Source organism: Orcinus orca, chromosome 11, assembly GCF_937001465.1.
Source record: "Orcinus orca chromosome 11, mOrcOrc1.1, whole genome shotgun sequence".
NCBI classification, from domain to species: domain Eukaryota; kingdom Metazoa; phylum Chordata; class Mammalia; order Artiodactyla; family Delphinidae; genus Orcinus; species Orcinus orca.
In genome coordinates this window covers 3,019,332-3,040,207 of record NC_064569.1, presented here as the reverse complement: position 1 = coordinate 3,040,207, position 20,876 = coordinate 3,019,332, and the positions used below count along the sequence as shown (strand labels likewise).

General features: G+C 60.2%; 1 protein-coding gene across 18 annotated transcripts in view; it reads left to right on the top strand.

The window, feature by feature from the left end:
* B4GALNT3 (beta-1,4-N-acetyl-galactosaminyltransferase 3) overlaps positions 1 to 20,543 on the top strand; it is a 256,857-nt gene extending 236,314 nt beyond the window's left edge. For 8 of the 18 annotated variants that reach the window (XM_049694818.1, XM_033404189.2, XM_033404195.2 and 5 more), the window contains 16 exons: positions 4,354 to 4,449; positions 4,838 to 4,928; positions 5,299 to 5,911; positions 6,961 to 7,039; positions 7,156 to 7,222; positions 8,758 to 8,901; positions 9,679 to 9,788; positions 10,503 to 10,603; positions 10,828 to 10,889; positions 11,405 to 12,203; positions 13,552 to 13,871; positions 14,572 to 14,725; positions 14,932 to 15,004; positions 15,367 to 15,520; positions 16,089 to 16,215; positions 17,888 to 20,543. In XM_049694818.1, the coding sequence (XP_049550775.1) occupies positions 4,405 to 4,449; positions 4,838 to 4,928; positions 5,299 to 5,911; positions 6,961 to 7,039; positions 7,156 to 7,222; positions 8,758 to 8,901; positions 9,679 to 9,788; positions 10,503 to 10,603; positions 10,828 to 10,889; positions 11,405 to 12,203; positions 13,552 to 13,871; positions 14,572 to 14,725; positions 14,932 to 15,004; positions 15,367 to 15,520; positions 16,089 to 16,215; positions 17,888 to 17,996 (3,048 nt within the window). In that variant the 5' untranslated portion in view covers positions 4,354 to 4,404 and the 3' untranslated portion in view covers positions 17,997 to 20,543. The other 10 variants (XM_004278992.3, XM_033404193.2, XR_004476438.2 and 7 more) reach the window with 10 other exon arrangements.
* The last annotated feature ends 333 nt before the right edge of the window (positions 20,544 to 20,876 follow it).

Below are 20,876 nucleotides of genomic sequence, written 5' to 3'. Positions count from 1 at the left end.
AGATCATAAGACACTGACTAGCAAACCCCACCAATTAACAAACCTCGGTGCCAGTGTATTCACTTAGCAGTCAGTATACGGTCCACTGACCAGACACTGTCTGCTGCTCAGGCCGCTACCCCCAGAAAACCAAAATAATTATAGGAAGGAAATTTGGTGAACGCAGAATCAGATCAAAGCAAGTCAGAGTCCGTGGGTGACGTCATGCGGGCTTGGTGAGGTGGCGTCTCTCTCCTGAGAGGAGGGCTGGGACCTTGATTCTCCTTCTCAGGCTCCCCCTGCTTTTTTCTCACAGTTTCATTGAGATATAGTTCATATACCATATAATTCACCCATTCAACGTGTACAATTCAGTAGCTTTTAGTATATTCATAGAGTTGTACGTCCATCACTTTCAATTTAGAACATTTTCCTCACCACTAAGGAACCCGCTCACCTGTTAGCCGTCACCCCTTCACTGCCCCCCAGCCCCCAGCCCCCAGCAAGCACTAATCTACCGTCTCTCTAGACCTGCCTGCTCCGGACACTTCATATAAAGGGAATCGTACACTCTGTGTGGCCTTTTGTGTCTGGCTTCTCTCACTTGGCATTAAGTTTTCGAGGACCATCCATGTGGCAGCATGTACATTAGAACTGTGTTCATTTTTTTGCTGAATAATCTTCCACTGTGTGGATGGACCACATTTTATGATCCTCGATAGATGGGTATTTGGGTTGTTTCTTCTTTCGGCTCTTGGGAATAAAGCTGCCGTGAACGTTTGTGTACGGGTTTCAGAGCGGATCAGGCTGCCCTTTATTCAGGGCCCTGAACCACCACCAACATACACGTTGTCACTGTGGGGAGACACAAGGGACACCACAGTTCAATTACAAACCATCTGTTCCAATGGGGACAATTCCCTCCAACAGAATTTCACCAGACGGGCCTCGGGCCCTGTCCTCCCAATCTAGAGCCACCTCTTACCCTCTTGGAGCTGGGACCCCCTGGATTCCCAGTGGGAGCTCCCTCGAGGGGCAGGTGTGAACAGGAATCGAGTGGCTCGGGTGGGCTTCCCTGGTGGCGCAGTGGTTGAGAATCCGCCTGCCAATGCAGGGGACACGGGTTCAAGCCCTGATCCGGGAAGATCCCACATGCCGCAGAGCAACTAAGCCCGTGCGCCACAACTACTGAGCCTGCGCTCTAGGGCCTGCGAGCCACAACTACTGAGCCCATGTGCCACAACTACTGAAGCCTGCGGCGCCTAGAGCCTGTGCTCCACAACAAGAGAAGCTACCGCAATGAGCAGCCCCTGATTACCGCAACTAGAGAAAGCCCGTGTGCAGCAATGAAGACCCAACACAGCCAAAAATAAATAAATTTATTAAAAAAGAAAAAACAGTAGCTCGGGTGCTAGAAACTCTGAACGGGAGTCCGGTGTGTAGGAACTGGTGACCTCATTGTCCTGCTGGGTGGAAGTCACGTGGTCCAGCCAGGTGTGCTGGTCTCGGGCTGGCCAAGCAGCAGCATGGTCTGTGCTCACACCCGTGCTGGGCTGCTCACCCCTCCTGGAGGTGGACCTGGCCGCCCCGCCTTCGTACCCTCTGCATCTCAGCCTCTGCAGTAGCCGGCACAGGTGGCCCGTTTGTCTGCATGTCTCTCTCCTCTGAGGAACCCTTTTCATCTTTGCGTCATCACTGGTACAGAGCAGACACTTGGTGCTTATAGGATAAATGAAGGAACATATGGTTCCAGACTTAGCTTCTCCAAGCATTTGTTCACTCAGATCATTAAGATGTGCAGGGAACCCACAGGAGGGAGCTGGAACTCTGCCTGGGGAAGTTGCAGAAGCCTAGGGAGAGAGATTTGAAAAGAACCTTGAAGGGTGAGCTGGAGTTTGCCGGGTGGGGAAGAAAGGAAAGGGCCTTCCAAGCAGGAAACAGCATCTGCAAAGGCACAGAGGCGTGTGCGCGCTGGGGTGTAGGTATGACCGGGAGTGTGGCGAGGTGAGGCTGGGAAGGCAGGGTGAGGTTTTGTCCAGAAGCCTCTGGGAACCCTCGGAGGTGTGAAGTGGCAGAGTGGCGTGATCAGATCTGTCTTTAGAAAGACAGTTCTACAGGCAGTGTGAGGAGTCAGTGGTGGGAGATGCCTCCATCCGGTTGGGAGGCTCTGTGAGCCCAGCGAGGCCTGGCAGGGACCCTGTGGTGGGTGGAAGGCAGTGGACGTGGTGGGTGAGCACCCACCAGGCTGCATCCGTACTCCCAGAAGCCCTCCCCCTTCCACAGGGTTCATTGCTGTGTGTCCTTAGGGGCTCAGTTTACCTCTCTGGGCCTCAATATTCTCACCTCTAAAATGAGAGGGTTCAGGGGACTTCCCTGGTGGTCCCGTGGTTAGGACTCTGAGCTTCCACTGCATGGGGCGCAGGTTCGATCCCTGGTCGGGGAGCTAAGATCCCGCATGCCGTGTGGCGAGGCCAAAAAATAGAAAGAAATAAAATAAAAAATAAAATGAGAGGGTTCAACAGGTATTTTCTCCACTGCTTGTAGGCAGAAGTTTCCAATCCGTCTTTGGCCGTGGGCGTGTTCTGGGCGTGGGAGTAACCAGTACTCTTCCCTGGACCTTAGCTCTGCTGGACGGTGGAGAGAGGGGGCAGAGGACCGTGCTGACAAGCCAGAGTCCCATGTCCCTGCCTGACACGAAGTCTCCAAAGCTTAGAGGGACATGGGCCCCGGGGTGGGGGCGAGGGTCACCAGTCAGGGCCTGGGGAGGAAGAAGGTGCCCACTGGTCCCTCGGGGATGGTGTCCATCCCCTCCTACAGCCTGAGGGCAGGTGGAGCGTGGCTGGGGCGCTGGCTCTGTGCTGAGTCAGGGCCTAGCCCCCGGGGATGTGGACAGTGCTCCCCCTGCCTGGGTTTCCTCTGCCGCTACCTAAGCAGGGCCCCGAGGGGCAGGTGGGGGGCTAGCCCAGCTCCTTTCTCCTTCCCCTGCCCAAGCCCTTGTAGCCTCTGGCCTCCTGGCTGAGCACAGCAGACTCCTGGGGGCGAGTCTCCCGGGAGGAGCATGGGGGAGACAACTGAGTCTTGTAAAAGGGACTTAGGAATTTCCCCAGAAGTAGCACAATGTCCCCATTCTTTCGTTCCAAGAAGCCCTAGCCCGACCCCCACCTACCCAGCCCACATTCTCTCTCCCACCCGTCCCAGCCCCCCACTCATATTCTGGGGAGCGACGGCTGCTACCCGCGGTCCCGGGAAGAACCAAGTTGCTGAGGGGACGGGGTGACGGGCTCTCCGCATGGGGAGGGGACAGTCCTGTCAGGGGGCCCTCCCCGGCCCCTCCTCTCCCCCGTCATCCCTCCCTGCGGATCTCTTGCTGAAGCCCTTCTGTCTGGGCTCTCAGTCTGGGTGTCCCTTCCTCCTCTGTCTTCCTTAAGGGCGGCTCGGATTCTGATATCTGACGGCGGGAAGGGCAGGGCCTGTTTGTGTGGCCTGATTGGGGCCCACCTCCCACAACCTGGAGATTAAGCTGGGGAGGGGTGCGGGGAGTGGGGAAGGGCTGAGATGGGGTGATCTGAAGCCCTTTGTCAGGATAATTTGGGACCTTGTCCCCACCCCCCTGCCCTCTCCAACTCCCCACCCTTCCACCCACTCAGGGTCCAGTCTGCTGCCCTTGCCCTCCCCTCCCCTCCAAGGGGGGCCCTGTGCTCCAGGCCTCCAAGCTCAGTCCCGTGCCCACCAGCCCCACAGCCGAGGAGGGGAGGCAGGTACCTCCTTGCTCCTACCTTCCCAGGGCTGCCCCAAAGGCCCAGGCACCTGGTGGGCATCCCAGCAGAGGCCTGGGCAGCATGAGGCTCTGAGCTCCCAGGAGAGCCGTCAGAGCCCCTCTGCCGATGGGACCCCCAGACCTCCTGCAGCTTTGCCAGCTGCTTCCCCGTGAGGGCAGCCAGTAGCACGAAGACCACGGGTGGGTGAGGTTTCACCCAGACAGCTGTGCGGGTGTCCTCTTACGAGGTGGTAGGGGAGGGAGAGCGGGTCCGGCTGAAGCCCCAGCCTGGCACCTCCCTCCTGCCATTCTGTCCTGGCTGTTACTCCCCCTGCCTGGGGGATGCAGACCAGCCCACTTCCTGCATGGAAAGAGCCGGGAGTGTGTATATGTGCGTGTACATGCATGTGGGCGTGTGGACACGTGCAAGGACAGAAAAACAGCCCCAGGCCTCAGGGCCAGGCCACGGGGATGAGGTTCCCCAGGCAGCCGCGGGTGCCGAGGATGGGAGCGGGACTGGGTGGACCATGACCTTCAACAGTGAGGAGCGCTCGGGCCGGGCCGGGGCTGCAGGCCGGCCCCATCTCACGCTCACACCCTGTCCCTGCCCCGTGCAGTTCCGGGGCCGCGTCAACCTGCACGTGTTTGAAGACTGGTGCGGCAGCTCCATGCAGCAGCTGCGGAGGGACCTCCACTTCCCCCTGTACCCACACGTGAGTGCCTCCTCCCGCGCTGCCCTCCTGCCCCGCTCCTGGCGCTCACGCCTGCACCCCGCTTCTGTCTTCCTCACCTTCCCTTGCTTTTGTTCTGGTTCGTTTCTTTTCCTTTATCCTGTGGACCCCCTTCTAACGCCCACAGTGTCTCCCTTGTTCCCTTCCCAGGGATTTCCTTGGCAATATAGTTTACCCAGGAGGCCGCCACATACAGTTGTGGGGCTGTGCACAGTTGCAGGTCACCTAGATAAAGAAGCAAGTGGGAGCGGGAGGCGGGTCCGCCTGCCTCCCGCCCTCCTCGTCCTCCCGCCAGCCCTGAGCAGACCAGCCTCTTCACTTCCCTCTTCCCTCTTCCGGGTAATGATCCCCCTCTGGTTTCCCGGCACAGATCCGCACAACCCTGAGGAAGCTGGCCGTGTCCCCCAAGTGGACCAACTATGGCCTCCGCATCTTTGGCTACCTGCACCCCTTCAGCGACGGTGAGGCCAGCCCCGGATCCCGCTCTTCCCCTTCCTGCCCGAGTTCTCAGGGTGCCCGGAACACATCGCCTGCCCTGGGTCAGCTGGACCCTGTTAGCCCACCCTCAGGGGAGGGGTGGAGTTTGGCCGTGGTGAGGCCTCACGCAGGCCCCCAGGCGGCCACTTCATGCCCTGATTTGAAGGGTCTGGAACTAGCTGGTCCCTCCCTGTAAGTCTCCATCTCCACGGGGTCTCCCAGGGTGTAGAGACCCCCACTTTACAAAGCGGGGAGCCCAGCAGCAAGCCCCCAAAGAGGACTTAGCCTGAGACATGAGAACCCGCTATGTGGAGGCCCGTCCTGCTCTCACCTGGAGACTGCCCTCATGCCCAGGGGAGATCCAGTTTGCCATCGCCGCCGATGACAACGCAGAATTCTGGCTGAGCCGTGACGACCAGGTCTCAGGCCTGCAGCTGCTGGCCAGCGTCGGCAAGGTAGGGTCCCCACGGTCCCATGGGCCCTCCCACTGCCCCCGGTCACCTGCCTCCATCAGGACAGTCTGGTGTGACAGCCAGGGAAGAGGCATGAGAAGCTGCATTCTCCCCCGCTGCCTCCCATCTTACAGAGGGATGGACTGGGTGTGGCCGGGAACAGACCCCGGGAAGACTCAGGACTGGGCCACACCCATCCTGGGTGCTCTGGTCCTGATGCTGAGGCTTCACGCGGTGGGCGCCGGCTGCTGGGGGTGGGGCGTGCGGGGAAGGGGAGTTACTTCCCGAGTGGTCCCGTGTCCCTTCCCACCCTCCCCATCTCCCCTCCTCCCTCCTCCCACTTGCCTCCTCTCTCCTTCTGCCTGTGTCCCCTCACTCGCCACTTCCCACCCTCCATACTTTGCCTTTGTGTCCGCCCTTCTCTTCCCTTGCTCCCCACACCTCCAGACTGGAAAAGAGTGGACTGCCCCTGGAGAGTTCGGGAAATTTCGGAGTCAAATGTCCAGGCCAGTGAGGTGAGTAGGGAGTGTGGTGACAGGAACGGCAGAAGCCCCAGCCTCCGTGAGGTGCCGAGAGGCCGGCTCAGGGCTGGGGCCCGGGCCCGGGGGACACTTCCCCCCCGCCGCCCCATCACAGAGGTTCAGCGAGCCAGGGCCACGTGCATTCAGGTAAACCAGGTCTTTGATTAGAGACCACCTGGCCCATCCTTCCTCACTTTACAGATGAGGAACTGAGGCCCAGAGAGGGCTGTGACTTAATGAGGGTCACACAGCTGTTCAGACGCACTCAGGACTGGAAAACAGAATGGGTCTCCTTTCTTCCCGCCCTTGCTTGCCCGTTTTCTCCATCCCTGCAGGGTCCACAGTTGGACCGCCTCTGCTCTTTCTGAGCTGCAGAAAGTTCTGAATGGCGGGGAGCCCCTGGGCAGGCTGGAGGGAAGGCCTGGAGTGGCTGGGATGGGAACCATCCCAGCCCCAGAGCGCCACCTGGTGGCCCGCGCACACTGGCACGAACACGTGTTGGCTTGAAGGTGCCGGGTGCTGGTGTTGATGGTAGTGAGACAGTACAGCTTGCACAGAGCACTGACCGTGCCAGCCCCCGAGGTCACCACTTCCCGTGTGACTCAGCACAGCAGCCGAGGATGAGGGTCTAAAGCCAGACTGCCTGGGTCCAAACCCCACCCTCACCCTTACTACCTGGGGACTTCGGGCAAATTACCCAAATCTTCTGCGCCTCAGGGTTCTTACCTGCAAACAGGGATTACGTGAGTTCATGTGTATGAAGCACTGAGCACAGTGCCTCCACGTAGGAACAGCTCTCTGAGGGTTAACAGGGAGCTGAGTATCCAGGGAGGTAGTGCTGTTGGTATCCCATCTCACGGGAGGGAAGACTGAGGCCGCCCTGTCAGTAAGCGGCGATGGGGGTTCTGACCCAGATGCTCGCCAGCAGGTCCCTGGGACCAGGAGAAGGGAGGGAGGGACGGGGCGTGTGTGGCGCTGGGAGGGGGCTCAGGCGGCGTGGGGGCCTGGGAGACAGCCCCCTGTTCCCTGCCCTCTCCCGCCAGCCTGTCAGCTGCCCGCAGGTACTACTTCGAGGTGCTACACAAGCAGAACGACCAGGGCACCGACCACGTGGAAGTCGCGGTGAGCCCCCGAGGTCCCCTCTGCCTGTGCCTGGCCGCCCCTCTGCCCAGGCCCCTGAGCCCTGTTCCAAGTCAGCCACCTCCAACCTGCCGCGTCCACCCTCTCTCCTCTCCCAGTGGCGACGGAATGACCCCGGGGCAAAGTTCAGCATCATTGACTCCGCTTCCCTGTCCCTCTTCACAAGTGAGTGTCCTGCCCCAGCCTGGGGACGGGCCGAGGTGGGGCTGGCTTGGCGGGGCTGGGAGGGCTGCTTGGAACGAGGTGTGGAGGGTCCGGACCAAGGAGCAGAGCCTGAAGGGCGCTATGGTCAGAGGTCCTTAGCTCCCGGGGGGTCGGTGACCTGTGAGCGCCTTCCGGAACCTCTCCGAGCCCTCGCCCCAGAGAAACACCCGTCCGCCTCCACACGGTGTTGTCTGTATGATTTCAAGGGGATCCAGAGACCAGGACGCTCACTCCAGATGAAAAGCCTCTGAGGGAGGCCAGTCCCTATTTTGCAGATGAGCCGCCATGGTTCTCGCACGGCTGTGGCCAGAGGAGAGGAAGCGTTCTCACCTCTCTCAGGCTGCAGTCAGTGGACTCCCCGAGTATACTTGTTGTTGCTTATGATTTCCCCCTGGAGGCCCCACTAAGAAGTCACCACCGGCAGGTGGGCCGTGTGGGCCCAGGTATAGGAGGAGCTGGCAGAGCAGAAGCCCTGGCGAGGAAGGGAAGGTGGGTCTGGAGGAGACCGGGAGACGGTGGGAAGAGCGTTTGCACGGAGGGCAGGAGGGAGAGCGGAACGGAAGGTCTGGTTCACAGGAGAAGGCGGCAGTGAGGAAGGGGCGAGAGGGGTCGGGGGAGGCTGCCGGTGACCGAAGCAGGAGGTCAGGGCAGAAGGGCCAGTTGGTGCCAGAAGAGGAAGGGAGATTGGAATCCATAGATTGAGTGTGAACCAAGAAAAAGGAAGCCCGAGGCCAATTCAGGTAAGAAGCCAGTGAGATGGGCCAGAGGTAACCGAGCTCTTATCTGGGGCCACGGCAGATGATCTCAGGAAGCAGGGAGCAGAGACAAGGAGCCAGCCCCCGGGGCTGGTCAGATAGGGGACAAGTAGTCTTGAACACCAGACCCCCAGAGGGAGGTGAGGGGTGGGTGCTGGAAGCCTAGGGGCTCCCTGCTTGCTGGGCCTGGGCTTGTCTGCTGGAGAGGCTGAGACACAGGCCTGGGTTCACTCAGCTTTTGTGTGATCTCAGGCACGTGACTTTGCTTCCCTTTGCCCAAGTTCCTTGTCTGTAAAGTGGGAATGATGATAATAGTATGTAAGCCACAGCAGCTCTGAGGATTAAATGCGTTGATATTTGTAAGATGCTTGGATCAGCGCCTGGCTTATTATTTAGTAAGTGCCCTTCCTGTGTTTGTTAAATAAACAGACTTCTAATGATGAATTTCCAGCAGATAGCAGGTAACACATTTTGAGGAAGAGGTGGCTTTTTCCAACTCACACAAAACTGTGGTGTGTGCTGGCCCTGGGGCTGGTGGAGGGGGTCCAAGGGAGACCACAGGCTGTGGAGGCAGGGTTGGGGGCAAGCGGGATTGAGCGCGTCACATACTGTACCAGCCTGGGGATACGGAAGCCTTCAGTCGGCCCCTTCCTGGCCCCTCCAGGAGGCAGGGGCCTGGCTTCTGGGCTGACTTTCTCTGGGAGTCACAGCTGCCCTCTGTTCTTTCCTCCCTGGGCCCAGATGAGACAGTCCTGAGGATGGATGAGGTGGGCCACATCCCGCAGACAGCAGCCAGCCATGCAGGCTCCCCAGACCCTCTTCCCGCTGATGAGCAGCCCCTGGCCGACATGCTGCGGCCTGACCCTCGGGACACCCTCTATCGAGGTACGACCTCACTGCGGACTTGACCTCCGGCCGGGGGACGCGCTGCCAGGTCCATGGATGTTGAGGAGGAGGCCCCTGTGCTACCGCAATATCCCCAAATCAGAGACTCTTTTCTTTTACTTGTATGAAATATAACATGCATACAGAAAGGTACAAAAAGATAGATGTACAGCTTTGCAATTGTACAAATCATTACAGAGCAAACATTAAAGGACAAGAAATAGAGCCAGAACCCAGGTGTGCCCTCTGCAATCACGTATATCGGTTTCTTATTGGATTCTAGCTCTTGCTGTCCAGTGAGAGAAGTACATCCCCGCTAAGGTGTAGGAGTCTTAAGCTGTCCAGAGTGTTTACATTTTAAAAGACGACAAAGTGTCCCCTTCCAGCCCTGTCCCCGCCATGACAACCGGAAGGGAATTCAGTTACTGGCACTGCACTAGGGGGAGGCTTCTTGGCCTCACTGGGAGTTTCTAAACCTGTTTTGAGCCTGGCCCTGTACAGCGATCCCAGCACTGTCCTGTGCCTCGAATCAGGCGCCGCGTGCGAGCTCTCTGCCTCCAGCTGCCCCTGGAATCCACCCCCACCCCCAAGAGTGGTGGCAGCCTCCGCTTGGTGGCCTCAGTTGCCGGGCTGGATGCTGACACGAGTGAATACAGAAACGTGTGGGCTTGGGGCCGCAGATCCAGCCCTCGCCCCGCAGCCTGGAGGCTTTGTGGCTGTGAGCCAGCCTGTTTCAGGCTCCCTCACTCAACCTCACTCCACCTCCTTCTGTCCCAGTGCCACTGATCCCCAGATCCCAGCTCCGCCGCGTCCTGCCCGACTGTCCCTACAAGCCCAGCTACCTGGTGGACGGGCTTCGTCTGCAGCGCTACCAGGGACTTCGGTTTGTAAGTCTCGGGCCAGGCGGCAGGGACAGGCGTGGGAGGGGGCTCGCTGCCCGTTGCCGGGACTGCAGAGGCTGGCCCCTCCTCCCCACTCCCCACACCAGCGGGTGGGATGCCTCCTGGGGCCCAGAGAACCGGCATTTCGCTGTGCCCGGCCCGGATGGGCTGCCCTGCGGGGCCGGATGGGCTGCCCTGCGGGGCCCGGAGCCGTGCTGGGAGGGCTGGCTGAGGCCTCCCACCCTCCGCCCCGAGGGTGGTGGTATTTATTAAACTTATAGACAAGGCGCTGGTGAGGTGGAGCTCCGCCTTAGAGAACCCCTAGCCCGCACGGAAGCCCCAGGGGCAGGATCCTACTGCGCCCCTGGGTCCAGAGGTGACGGCGGGAGAGGGTGGGGGCAGCCGTGGGGCAGGGCTGAGAAGGCTTTTGGTGGCCGAGGCCTCGAGCTATGTTGAAAGGGGGCAAAAGACAGTGCAGGGAGTAACAGGGGTTGTCTCGGGACTGTGGGAGGCGGCAGGAGAGGGCAAGGCCGCAGGAGGGGCGGGGTGGAGGGGTGGCCCCGGCTGCAGCTGCGGAGAACGAGCCAGGGCAGGAGACTGGGATGTGCACACGGGGAGCTTGACCCGGGCACGTTCAGTCCAGAGCCCAGGGGAGGGCACATCAGGGGTGGGGTGGAATCCAGATGCTGTGTCCACAGCAGCCCTGCTCTCCGCCTCCAGGTTCACCTGTCCTTTGTCTACCCCAATGACTACACCCGCCTGAGCCACATGGAGACCCATAATAAGTGCTTCTACCAGGAAAACTCCTACTACCAGGACAGGTGAGACACTGATGGGGCAGGAGCCGGGAGGGCTGCCTGGACCAGAAGGGCCACAGAGACCCTCCACCAAGGAGCCTTGGCGCTTCCTGGGTGCTTCACACAAGCACACGTGCACACACGCAGCCTCCCCCCCTGCACCCCCAGCCGGGCGTGACCTCAGGCCGCCCCTCCCGCCCCCGCCATGGCCTGCAGGGTGCCCATGCCAGCCTCCCTCACTCCTGCAGGCTCAACTTTCAGGACTACATCAAGATTGACCAGCCTCCGAAGCAGGGGCCGGAGCAGCCAGGTACAGAGTGACAGCCGAGCCGCCCTCCCCCCGCAGGAGCTTAGAATGCAAACCCCACAGCCCTTCCCCCCAGCCCCAAGAGTGGGGGGAGGAGCCCTTCTCCCCCCTCTTCCTTTCCAAGGCACATGTAGAGGACGAAGGGCCATGGGGGACGCTACCTGAACTGTCCGAGGGCCTCGCTACCCCGGCCCATCATTAGGGAAGCTCTGCTGTGCAGAAGCACTGTCTTCCTGTGGCCTCTCTCCTTGCAGTACTGGGGACTAAGTGGGGCTATCTGCTGGGTCCCTGCATGTGCCAGGCCCCGGCTAGTGCTTTCTGTCCTTCGTGTCACTCACTCTTGACAACCCTATGGAAGAGGGAGACCCTGGCTTTAGCTGAGGTTGAGTAACTCACCCCGGGCCCAGTGCAGGCCCCGCCAGGGACCCCCGCTGGCTCACCCACTGGTCCTCAGCCGTCTCGTGGATCTTGTTGGGGAGAGGTTGAAACCCCACGCGAGGGATGGTTGTTGTTGACAACAGGTTCCGAGGAAGGCCTTCTAGAAGAATCCCAGTACGGAGAAGCGGCAGAGAACACCCCTGCCCCTGACGGCCAGAACGCCAGGACACCGGAGGGGAAGCAAGGGCCCCCGACGGCCCCCGGGCAGGACGCCACCAACCGCCGCCTCCGAAGCCTGCGGAGGCTTCTGGCTCGGCCGCAGGGGGGCCTGGTGGTGCCCCCTCCCACGCAGAACTCCACAGCCCCCTTCCCAGCAAGGACCAGCGCCATCCCGGCCCAGCCAGCAGAGAAGAAGGCCAGGAAGCCCAACCCCGAGCCCCACCAGGCTCCACGGCATCCTGACAAGTGGCCCCCGGGACGCCCAGCAGGGCACCCGCCTCCAGTGAAGAGGCCCAGACCCGCGGGTGGCAGCCCTGGGAAGACGCTGGGGCAGTCCCAGTGGCTGAGTCAAGTTGAGTCATACATTGCAAAGCAGAGAAGGGGCGACAGGACGGAGCCTCCGGACCCCAGGAGGGCTTGGCCTAAGGAGGCGGAGGAGGTGTTGGCCGCGGCTGGCGGCCAGGAAGGACGAGCGGAGGGAGAGGACGAGGGGGAAGAAGAGGAGGAGGAGGTGAGGGAGGTGTTGGAATACCTGTCCATGTTCGACCCGGTGGTGAACTGGGACCAGACCTTCAGTGCCGGCAACCTCGACTTCCAAGCCCTGCGGACCGACTGGATTGACCTGAGCTGTAACACGTCTGGCAACCTGCTGCTTCCCGAGCAGGAGGCGCTCGAGGTCACGCGGGTCTTCTTGAAGAAGCTTAACCAGCGCAGCCGGGGGTAAGGTAAAGGGCTCTCGTGGGCTGGGCAGGGGGGGGCCCTGGCCGCAGGCGCCTGGGAGGTTGAGTGCCTGTCAGGTCTCGGTCCCACCATCAGGCAAGGTCTGAGATCCCTGGGGCCTGTCCCAGGACACAGGCTGAACACTGGGAAGGCTCTCAGGGAGGGAGCTGGTAAAGAGATGGGACAGGCAAAACTGGGGCTAAAAAGACACCTTGAGACCCAGATGTGGGCTAGAAGGGCGGGGGCAGAAGGCATGGATGAATGCTCTGTTCTTTCATTCATTCATTCAACCCACCAACATTTTTCTAGTTGAGATAAAAGGCACATACCGGGCTTCCCTGGTGGCGCAGTGGTTGAGAGCCCGCCTGCCGATGCAGGGGACACGGGTTCGTGCCCCGGTCCGGGAAGATCCCACATGTTGCGGAACGGCTGGGCCCGTGAGCCATGGCCGCTGAGCCTGCGCGTCCGGAGCCTGAGCTCCGCAACAGGAGAGGCCACAACAGTGAGAGGCCCACGTACCGCAAAAAAAAAAAAAAAAAAAAAAAAAAAGGCACATACCATTCAGTTCACCATTCTGGAGTGTACGATTCAGTGGTTTTTAAGTGTATTCAGGATGTTGTGCAGCCACCACCACTACGTGATTCCAGAACATTTTTATCGCTTTTATTTTTTTTTAATTAATTAATTTATTTATTTTTGGCTGCATTGGGTCTTTGTTGCTGCGCGGGCTTTCTGTAGTTGCCGCGAGCGGGGGCTACTCTTTGTTGCGGTGCGCGGGCTTCTCATTGCGGTGGCTTCTCTTGTTGCGGAGCACAGGGTCTAGGCACGCGGGCTTCAGTAGTTGTGGCTCACGGGCTTAATTGCTCCATGGCACGTGGGATCTTCCCGGACCAGGGCTTGAACCTGTGTCCCCTGCATTGGCAGGCGGATTCTCAACAACTGCGCCACCAGGGAAGCCCAATAGGTGCATTTTGTTTTGTTTTGTTTTTGTGGTACGCGGGCCTCTCACTGCTGTGGCCTCTCCCGTTGCGGAGCACAGGCTCCGGACGCGCAGGCTCAGCGGCCATGGCTCACGGGCCTAGCCGCTTCGCGGCGTGTGGGATCTTCCCGGACCGGGGCACGAACCCGTGTCCCCTGCATCGGCAGGCGGACTCTCAACCAGTTGCGCCACCAGGGAGGCCCCAATAGGTGCATTTTTAAAGATGGCAGCAGTGCTCACTGGAGCAGGTAAGCATCACGCAAGCATGTTAACCAACAGCAAAGCTGGGCAAAGACCAAGGTCTCCTGACGACTGGCCTTGCTCCCACATGCGGGAAGAGTGACCCAAGCCCCGCACCCTTTCCGCCAGGAGGTACCAGCTGCGGCGCATCGTGAACGTGGAGAAGCGTCAGGACCACCTCCGTGGGGGCCGCTACCTGCTGGAGCTTGAGCTGCTGGAACGAGGCCAGCACCTGGTGCGGCTCTCGGAGTTCGTGTCCACGCGTGGCAGGCAGGGCGTCGATGCCGCTGGTGGGGAAGAGGCCGAGGCCCGGAACCTGCAAGGCCTGGTGTGGAGCCCACACGACCGCCAGAGACATGTCCTGAGTGCCCGGGCCCCGGAGCCCAAGCTGTGCTGGCCCCAGGGCTTCTCCTGGAACCACCACGCCGTGGTCCACTTCGTTGTGCCGGGTGAGCCTCCTGCCACCTGGGCGCTGTCTGCGGAGCAGGGGCCTCACGTGATCACGAGCACCCGGTCTCTGCTCCCCGATGTGATTCCACAAGAACTTGTGGGAGAGGCCACTTCGGGAAACGGGCTCACAGGAGAAAAGTAACTAGTGTGAGGTCATGTGGGCAGTCAGGGCTGCAGCTGGGAAGGACGCTGACCGATAGGCCAGCGGCTCTTCTTACTGACCCAGCATTCAGGGTTGGACGTGAAAATCAGCTTGGGCTGCTGGCCTGGGGCAGTGCGACAGGGAGGGCAGACTGGCTGGTTTTTATAGCAAGAGGGGAGCCTGTCAAGGAGTGTAGCCGTGGGGTCGGACAGAACGTGAAGGATGACCGTAAGATGGACAGCTAGAAGGTTTGAGTGTGAGAGCCCAGGAGGGTTACCAGGATGAGCTGATGACAAGCCCCCGCCCTTCCCGCAGAGCCCTCCCTGGGAGGCTCTGCGGGGTGGTGGTGGTGGTGGTGGTGTGGAGGCCCCTGTAACGGTGAGCTCTCCCTCTACCCTCCGTCCCCCGCTGCTCTGCTAACCTTTCCCGTAGCCGCATTACCCTCAGCAAAAGTCTGATGGGACTCCTGAGCACGCAGGAACCGGGAGTGGAGGTGCCCTCCTTTGCGTTACCTCTGCTTCTTTCTCCCCGCCCACCCCGCCTGCCCCACCGGGCAGTAAAGAACCAGGCGCGCTGGGTGCAGCAATTCATCAGAGACATGGAGACCCTGTTCGGTGTCACCGGCGACCCGCACTTCAACATCATCATCACCGACTACAGCAGCGAGGACATGGACGTCGAGATGGCCCTGCGAAGGTCCCGGCTGCGGAGGTGAGGGTGTTCTCGGCAGGGCACAGCCTGAGCCACTTCTTCCTGAAGCCCCGCCAGCTTCCCTGATTCCCAGCCTCCCAGGCCGCAACCGCCTGCCCGTAGGCCCATCCCAGGTGCACGCACCACCTCTTCTCTGCCTGCCAGCTTCCACCTAGGACTGCCACAGCCGGGTTCTGAGGCTCAGCCCCTCTCTGCTCTCCCCGCAGCTACCAGTACATGAAGCTAAGTGGGAACTTCGAACGCTCAGCCGGGCTTCAGGCTGGCGTGGACCTGGTGAAGGTAAGCTGCCTGAGAGACGTGACTAAGGCTGCTGAAGAGACGCACAGACGGCCGGCTCCTCGGGGAGGAAGGGACGAGGACACAGGGTCCTCTCTGCTGCGCCGCAGGGCCGGTACCAGGGTGGGAGCGTTCATGCGGGGTCCTCGGAGTCCGTGAAAGGTCAGGGAGGAGTTGAGATTCCCTCTCTGATGGTGAGAACTGCGCCCTGATGCCCAGTACCCTGGAAACCCATCCAACAATTTGTTTCACGCAAGTTTGTCAGTCATTGAAATGGGAAAGAGCCTGAGGATTGCCCTAGAGAGCGGCCTGGCCTCCTCGCCGTGGTCTGTAGGGGCTGCTGACCCTCCCACCTCTGTCCCCAGGACCCGCACAGCATCATCTTCCTCTGTGACCTCCACATCCACTTCCCAGCTGGAATCATCGATACCATCCGGAAGCACTGTGTGGAGGGCAAGATGGCCTTCGCCCCCATGGTCATGAGGCTGCACTGCGGCGCCACTCCCCAGTGGCCTGAGGGTGAGCCTGTCCTGGGCTGGGGAGGGTAGGAAAGGCCTCTCTGTCTTGCTTCTTAACCCAGAGCTGGAAATATTCGTGTCTACAATGGCAGCACCCCTCCCCCACCCTCCCCTTCCGCTCCTCTGCCCGCCCCCCCTCCCCGCCCCCCCCCTCCCCCGCTGGACAGACCGCAGAGAAGTGCCCCAGGGCTGAGCTGACGCAGCCGCAGCAGCGATGAACATTTCCCGCCTCATCTTCCCCTTCTTTTGTTCATCAGACCTTTATTAAGCACTTACTATGTGCCAGACGGCGTGCTGTGTGAGGATACAAAGATGGGAGGAAGATTCCCCACCCGGAGAGGGAGCGGCGCAAGGCTGTGCCCTCGGGGGCTGCTGCCGTCAGAGCCTCCTGTAGGGCTGTCACCGGCCCTTGGTCCCTCCCTGGTAGGACTGCTGCCTCCCCTGGACCCGGAACCTTAGCTCCGGGGGCTTCCCCCCGCACATAGGCAAGGGGCTCGTGCAGATGAGAGTTTTCAGCCTTCTCTGTCCTCCTGGCCCTGGGTCAGCTCATCTGGGGCGTCTGTCCACAGGCTACTGGGAGGTGAATGGCTTTGGGCTGCTCGGCATCTACAAGTCAGACCTGGACAGGATCGGGGGCATGAACACCAAGGAGTTCCGAGACCGCTGGGGTGGAGAGGACTGGGAGCTGTTGGACAGGTGAGTGGGGAGCGAGGGCACCTGAGAGGCCTGGGGGAGGGGCCCTGGGTGGGGGCAGGGCTAGATCCCCCCCAGGCCCAGCACCGCCTCTTGGGGGTCAGATTCCTTCCCTCGCCGAGACTGGATCTATTGGAGGGGATACTGCCTCTGCCTGTGTCACAGGGCGGGCGTGGTGGGTGCCTGGCAGACTGTCGGGGGGAAGAACACAGGCTCCGAGCTGTGTGGATGTGAGTGGTACTGTTCTCAGCAAGGCTCCCACCTGCCCACTCGGGAAAACACGGCTGGGGAGGAGGCTGAGCTTGTGGCGGTGGGTAAGAGACCCGGCAGAGGGTCAGGAAAAGAGCCAGTGTGGACCATTAAAGGGCAACAGGTATCCAGGAGGTTCTGGGTCCCTGGAACCTGGTAGAAGGGAGTTTGGGGGAGGAGGACAGGGTCTGTGGTACGTAAAGAAGAGGCAGGACCAGCCGGCGGCAGGGAGCGGTGGGAAGAAGGGTTGCAGCAGAGAGCAGGCTGGTGGGACCCCAGGGTGAGGGGATTTCAGAGCATGTGGGTGGTAAGGAAGTGGAAGCTTAGTCTGAGATTCCTCCTTCAAGAATTTATTGGCAAGAGAAGGGAAGGGGAGGCGGATGATCCCTTGAGATTTGAGCTTGAGGGGTGGGGGCAGAGGAGGGAGAGGGGAAAAGTCCAAGAGAGAAAGGGTGTAATTGCTGGCACAGCGCCCAGAGGAGGTGGGCAGCCAAGGTCAGGGGCTCCGGGAGAGAGGGGACCTTGACAGGGAAGACACACTCTTCTTCCTGAGAGACAGGGCACTTCCTCACCCACCAATCACTGGGCGCCTGTACTTGGCAGGTGATTTACATCCATCACCTCCTTTATTGCGCCCCAGACCTCTGTGAGGTAGGTGTGATTGTCTCCGTTCTCCAGATGAGAAAACTGAGCCTTGGGGAGAAGTTAACAACTTGCCCCAAATCTCACAGCTGTGACTGTTGGAGGCTTAACAACCTGGTCTGTTTGTTTTTTCCCTAGAGAGCAGGCAGGAGGGAAGGTGACAAAACTAAGGGAATTTAAGGTGCAAAGGAGGGAGGGTGAGGGAGCTTGTATTCGATAACGCAGCTCCCGTAAAGCTCTGTCAGTCAGACCCCAAGGTGGACAGAAGCCTAGGCTGGTGTTACGCCCACCGCTGCGAAGAGGCAGACCTCGACCAGTTCTGGACCTCCCTGCCTCCTCTGAAGCCCGAGGAGAGAGAAACGGCTCCAAATTCCAGTTATTTCCACCTGCTGGAAGCTCAGGCCTCCCAACAGGCCATGTATATGGAAAGGGGGCGGGGAGGGATGGGTGAGGTCTGCTCTGTGGCCTCCACCCTCGACCCCCGACCCCCGCCTCCATCATCACTGGTCCTCGCCTCACCCTCGCCGTACCCAGCCCATCGCTATCCTTTGTAGAGGGAGAGGCTCTGAAAGATGCCGTGCCTCATAGGTCCGGAGCTGGGCTTCCAGCCCAGGCCCTTTGGCTCTCTTTGCTTGCCCCACCCGCTCCCCTGCCCCGTGGGGAGTAGCCAGAGGGTGACAGGGACAGGGCCTGGCGGAGACGTGGAAGGCAGGCTCCTCGGGGGGCCCCCCTCCCCACCCCCGCCTCTGTGCACCTGTTGCTCATCCCGCCCCTTCCCACCCAGGATCCTCCAAGCAGGCCTGGAAGTGGAGCGTCTCTCCCTCCGGAATTTCTTCCATCACTTCCATTCCAAGCGAGGCATGTGGAACCGCCGCCAGATGAAGACGCCGTAACCCCGGGGGTGGCCCGCTGGACCCACCGCTTCCGGCCCCTGCACCACGGTGGCCTGGCCAGTGCCCACTTGCTGCCGGAGGGAAGGAGGGAGGGGAGCAGGGGCCGCGCTGGGCCCGAGGGGCCTCCGAGCCGACACCCCCTGCGCCGGCAGCCGTCCTCCATGGGAGGAGGCCAAGGCCTCTCCCCACCTCTGGGCCTCCGGGGCCAGAAGATGGAAAAGAGACGGGACAGCTCCTGGGACGGGCCGCGGAACCGGGTTGAGGAAGGAAAGCCCTACCTGGGCGACACCACCCTGACCGGGAGGTGCCTTCCAGCGTCCACCCTGGGCCCCTCAGGGGGCAGTGGCCGTGGACTGGGAAGCTCTCCTATTGGACGTATTTTATTGGGGTTTTTATTTTTTTAACAGAAAACCAAAACTGTACCTGTCCAGATCCAGCATTGACTGTGAGGGGGCAGAGTCGTGCATTTAGGGGGGCCCCCGCATACCTCAGACCCACAGGTGCGTCGCTCGGTCCTTGACCAACAGCTGATTGGTAACCGAGGAGCTGGCCTCACGTGGAGTCGTTCTCAGCTCTCCCGCAGACATGTGGCTCCAGGACACGCATATCTCTCCCAGGTGGCCACCCGACAGCTGGCCACCAATTAGGGCATTAACCTTACCCTCCAGGTGGCACTAACTCCAGACTGCCATCCTCTTCCCGGTGCCACGGGGGATTGGGAGCCGGGGAACCGATGGGCAGGGGGCTCCTGGCCCCCTGGTGTTGGGTGAATAGGCCGTGTATCATGGGCAAGGTGGGGAAGGCAGGGACGAGAAGCCCCTTTCTGTCCCAGCGGCCTGTGAGCTGGGCCTTGGGGACCATGTGAAGCGGAGCCGGGAGAGGATGAGAGGAGGGGTGGGATCCAGCGGGAAGGGATGAGAAGGGAAGTGGGCAGCTTGAGTCCTCACAGCCCAGCTCCCTCCTGCAGAGAGGGCCCCAGGCCGGCCCGGTGGGGAAGACGAGGAGGAAGACACCCGGAACTAGGGAACAGGGACCCGGGGGGAAGGTCTGGGGAGGTGAGGGGATCGCTCTGAACTACTTCCTCACGTGGAAGGGAGCAGGGCCGGAGGATGAAAAGTGAAGCCGTTTCAGGGAACACAGCCCTTGACCTTCGTAGTCTGGGGCACCCTCTCTGTCACCTACGATCACAGACTTATCTTGCACTAATGATCCCAGACGCCTTCATGGCTGGGGATTTTTCTACTACTGCTGCCTCTGCCGCTACTCTGATTCACCAACGGTCATCGGACGCTGCATCTCGAAGCCCAGTGTCTGTGAGGAAGGGCGTAGGGGGAGCTGCAGCAGGGCCCAGGGGGCCAGTCAGCTGGGCCCAGGCTCTGTGCTGTGGCGGAGTCCAAGTCTACTTGGGTCTACTTGGTGGGCCCTGCATTCACCAAGAGCATGAACTTGGCCTATGGGAGAATGGAGCCCCCCGAGAACCTTCTGGAGGTTGAAGAGAATCCCTGCCTCCCTCTTAAGAAATCAGGAAGGACACAGACTTTTCAATTCATAGACTGTGGTTTACGGAGGCCATATCTGCCCTCAGGCCGTGGCTTTTTATGGTCCCTGCTCAGGCTCCGTGCCTTGGGAAAAGGGCTGTAGGGAGTAGGCGAGAGCTGCAGTTGGCTGGCTGCGGTGCCAGGTTTCTTTCTGGGGCTGTTCGTATCCCTGGGCATCGCCCTGCAAGGTCCGAATCTACCCAGACAGCCCTCCCGCTTCACCCCTCCTGACGACGGGAGCCCGCCCAGCCTCCCCTGCCTGATCCGTCACCCCCCCGCCCCAGCCAGTGCCTTGTGTTTGATGTTTGTTACCTCCACACCGCCTGCCTTAATGGAGAGGGCCTGGCATGGCCGCTACTCTGTAGGGAAATGTGTAGGATGGGGGGAGGGAAAGCATTGAATACAGCATCTTCTCAGAAAACAAAACGCTCTTGTGTTTTCCTCTTGCCCATCAGGGTGGGAGAGGGGTGGGCCCAGGGTTCACGTCGCCGTCCTGCAGCTGTCAAGCCTCTGACGGATGTGCCAGGGACCCTCCACCCTTCACCGCCTGGGGGGTGGGGTCAACCCTCCCTGGGCTGTGGTTTACTTGAAGGGGCGTACCTGGTTCCTGTCTGAGGAGCATTTTCTGAGCACTAGATTCATGGAGGTTGGTGGTTTCAGTTGAGAAAGGATGGTGGACACAGGATGGCTGGGTAAACAGTGGAGAGAAACTGAGGTGTGGCTTATTCTAAAAGAGCAGATAGGGACTTCCTGGGTGGTCCAGTGGTTAAGAATCCACCTTGCAACGCAGGGGACGTGGGTTCGATCCCTGGTCGGGAACTAAGATCCCACATGCCACGGGGCAACTAAGCCCACATGCTGCAACTAGTGAGCCCACGGGCTCTGGAGCCCGCGTGCCACAACTAGAGAGCAGCCCGCGCGCCGCAATGAAGATCCTGCGTGCCGCAACTAAGACCCGACGCGGCCAAATAAATAAATAAAATGTGAAAATAAATAAATAAAAATAAAAGAGCAGACAATCTAAAAGTCATTTCTGTTTGACCTGGGGGTGCACTGTTGCTGCTTTACAGGTACAAAGGTACTGTCCTAGTCATATTTGGTCTAGGCAGAGATCAAAATTAGTTTGTATTCCTTAAACTCATGCCCAAGAGAAGATGCTGCTATGAAAGCTGGGGCAGCCTATGGTAGGTTCTCAAAAAGCACCATGCGTACACACACCAATCCAGAAATGACTCGTCTGCCACTGATGCAGCAGATGGTAATTAGCCCAAGGCACTAGGCCAGGAAATTTGACTCAGCAGGACCCAGAGGAGAGGGAATGACTTAAAAGCCTCTTCCCCCT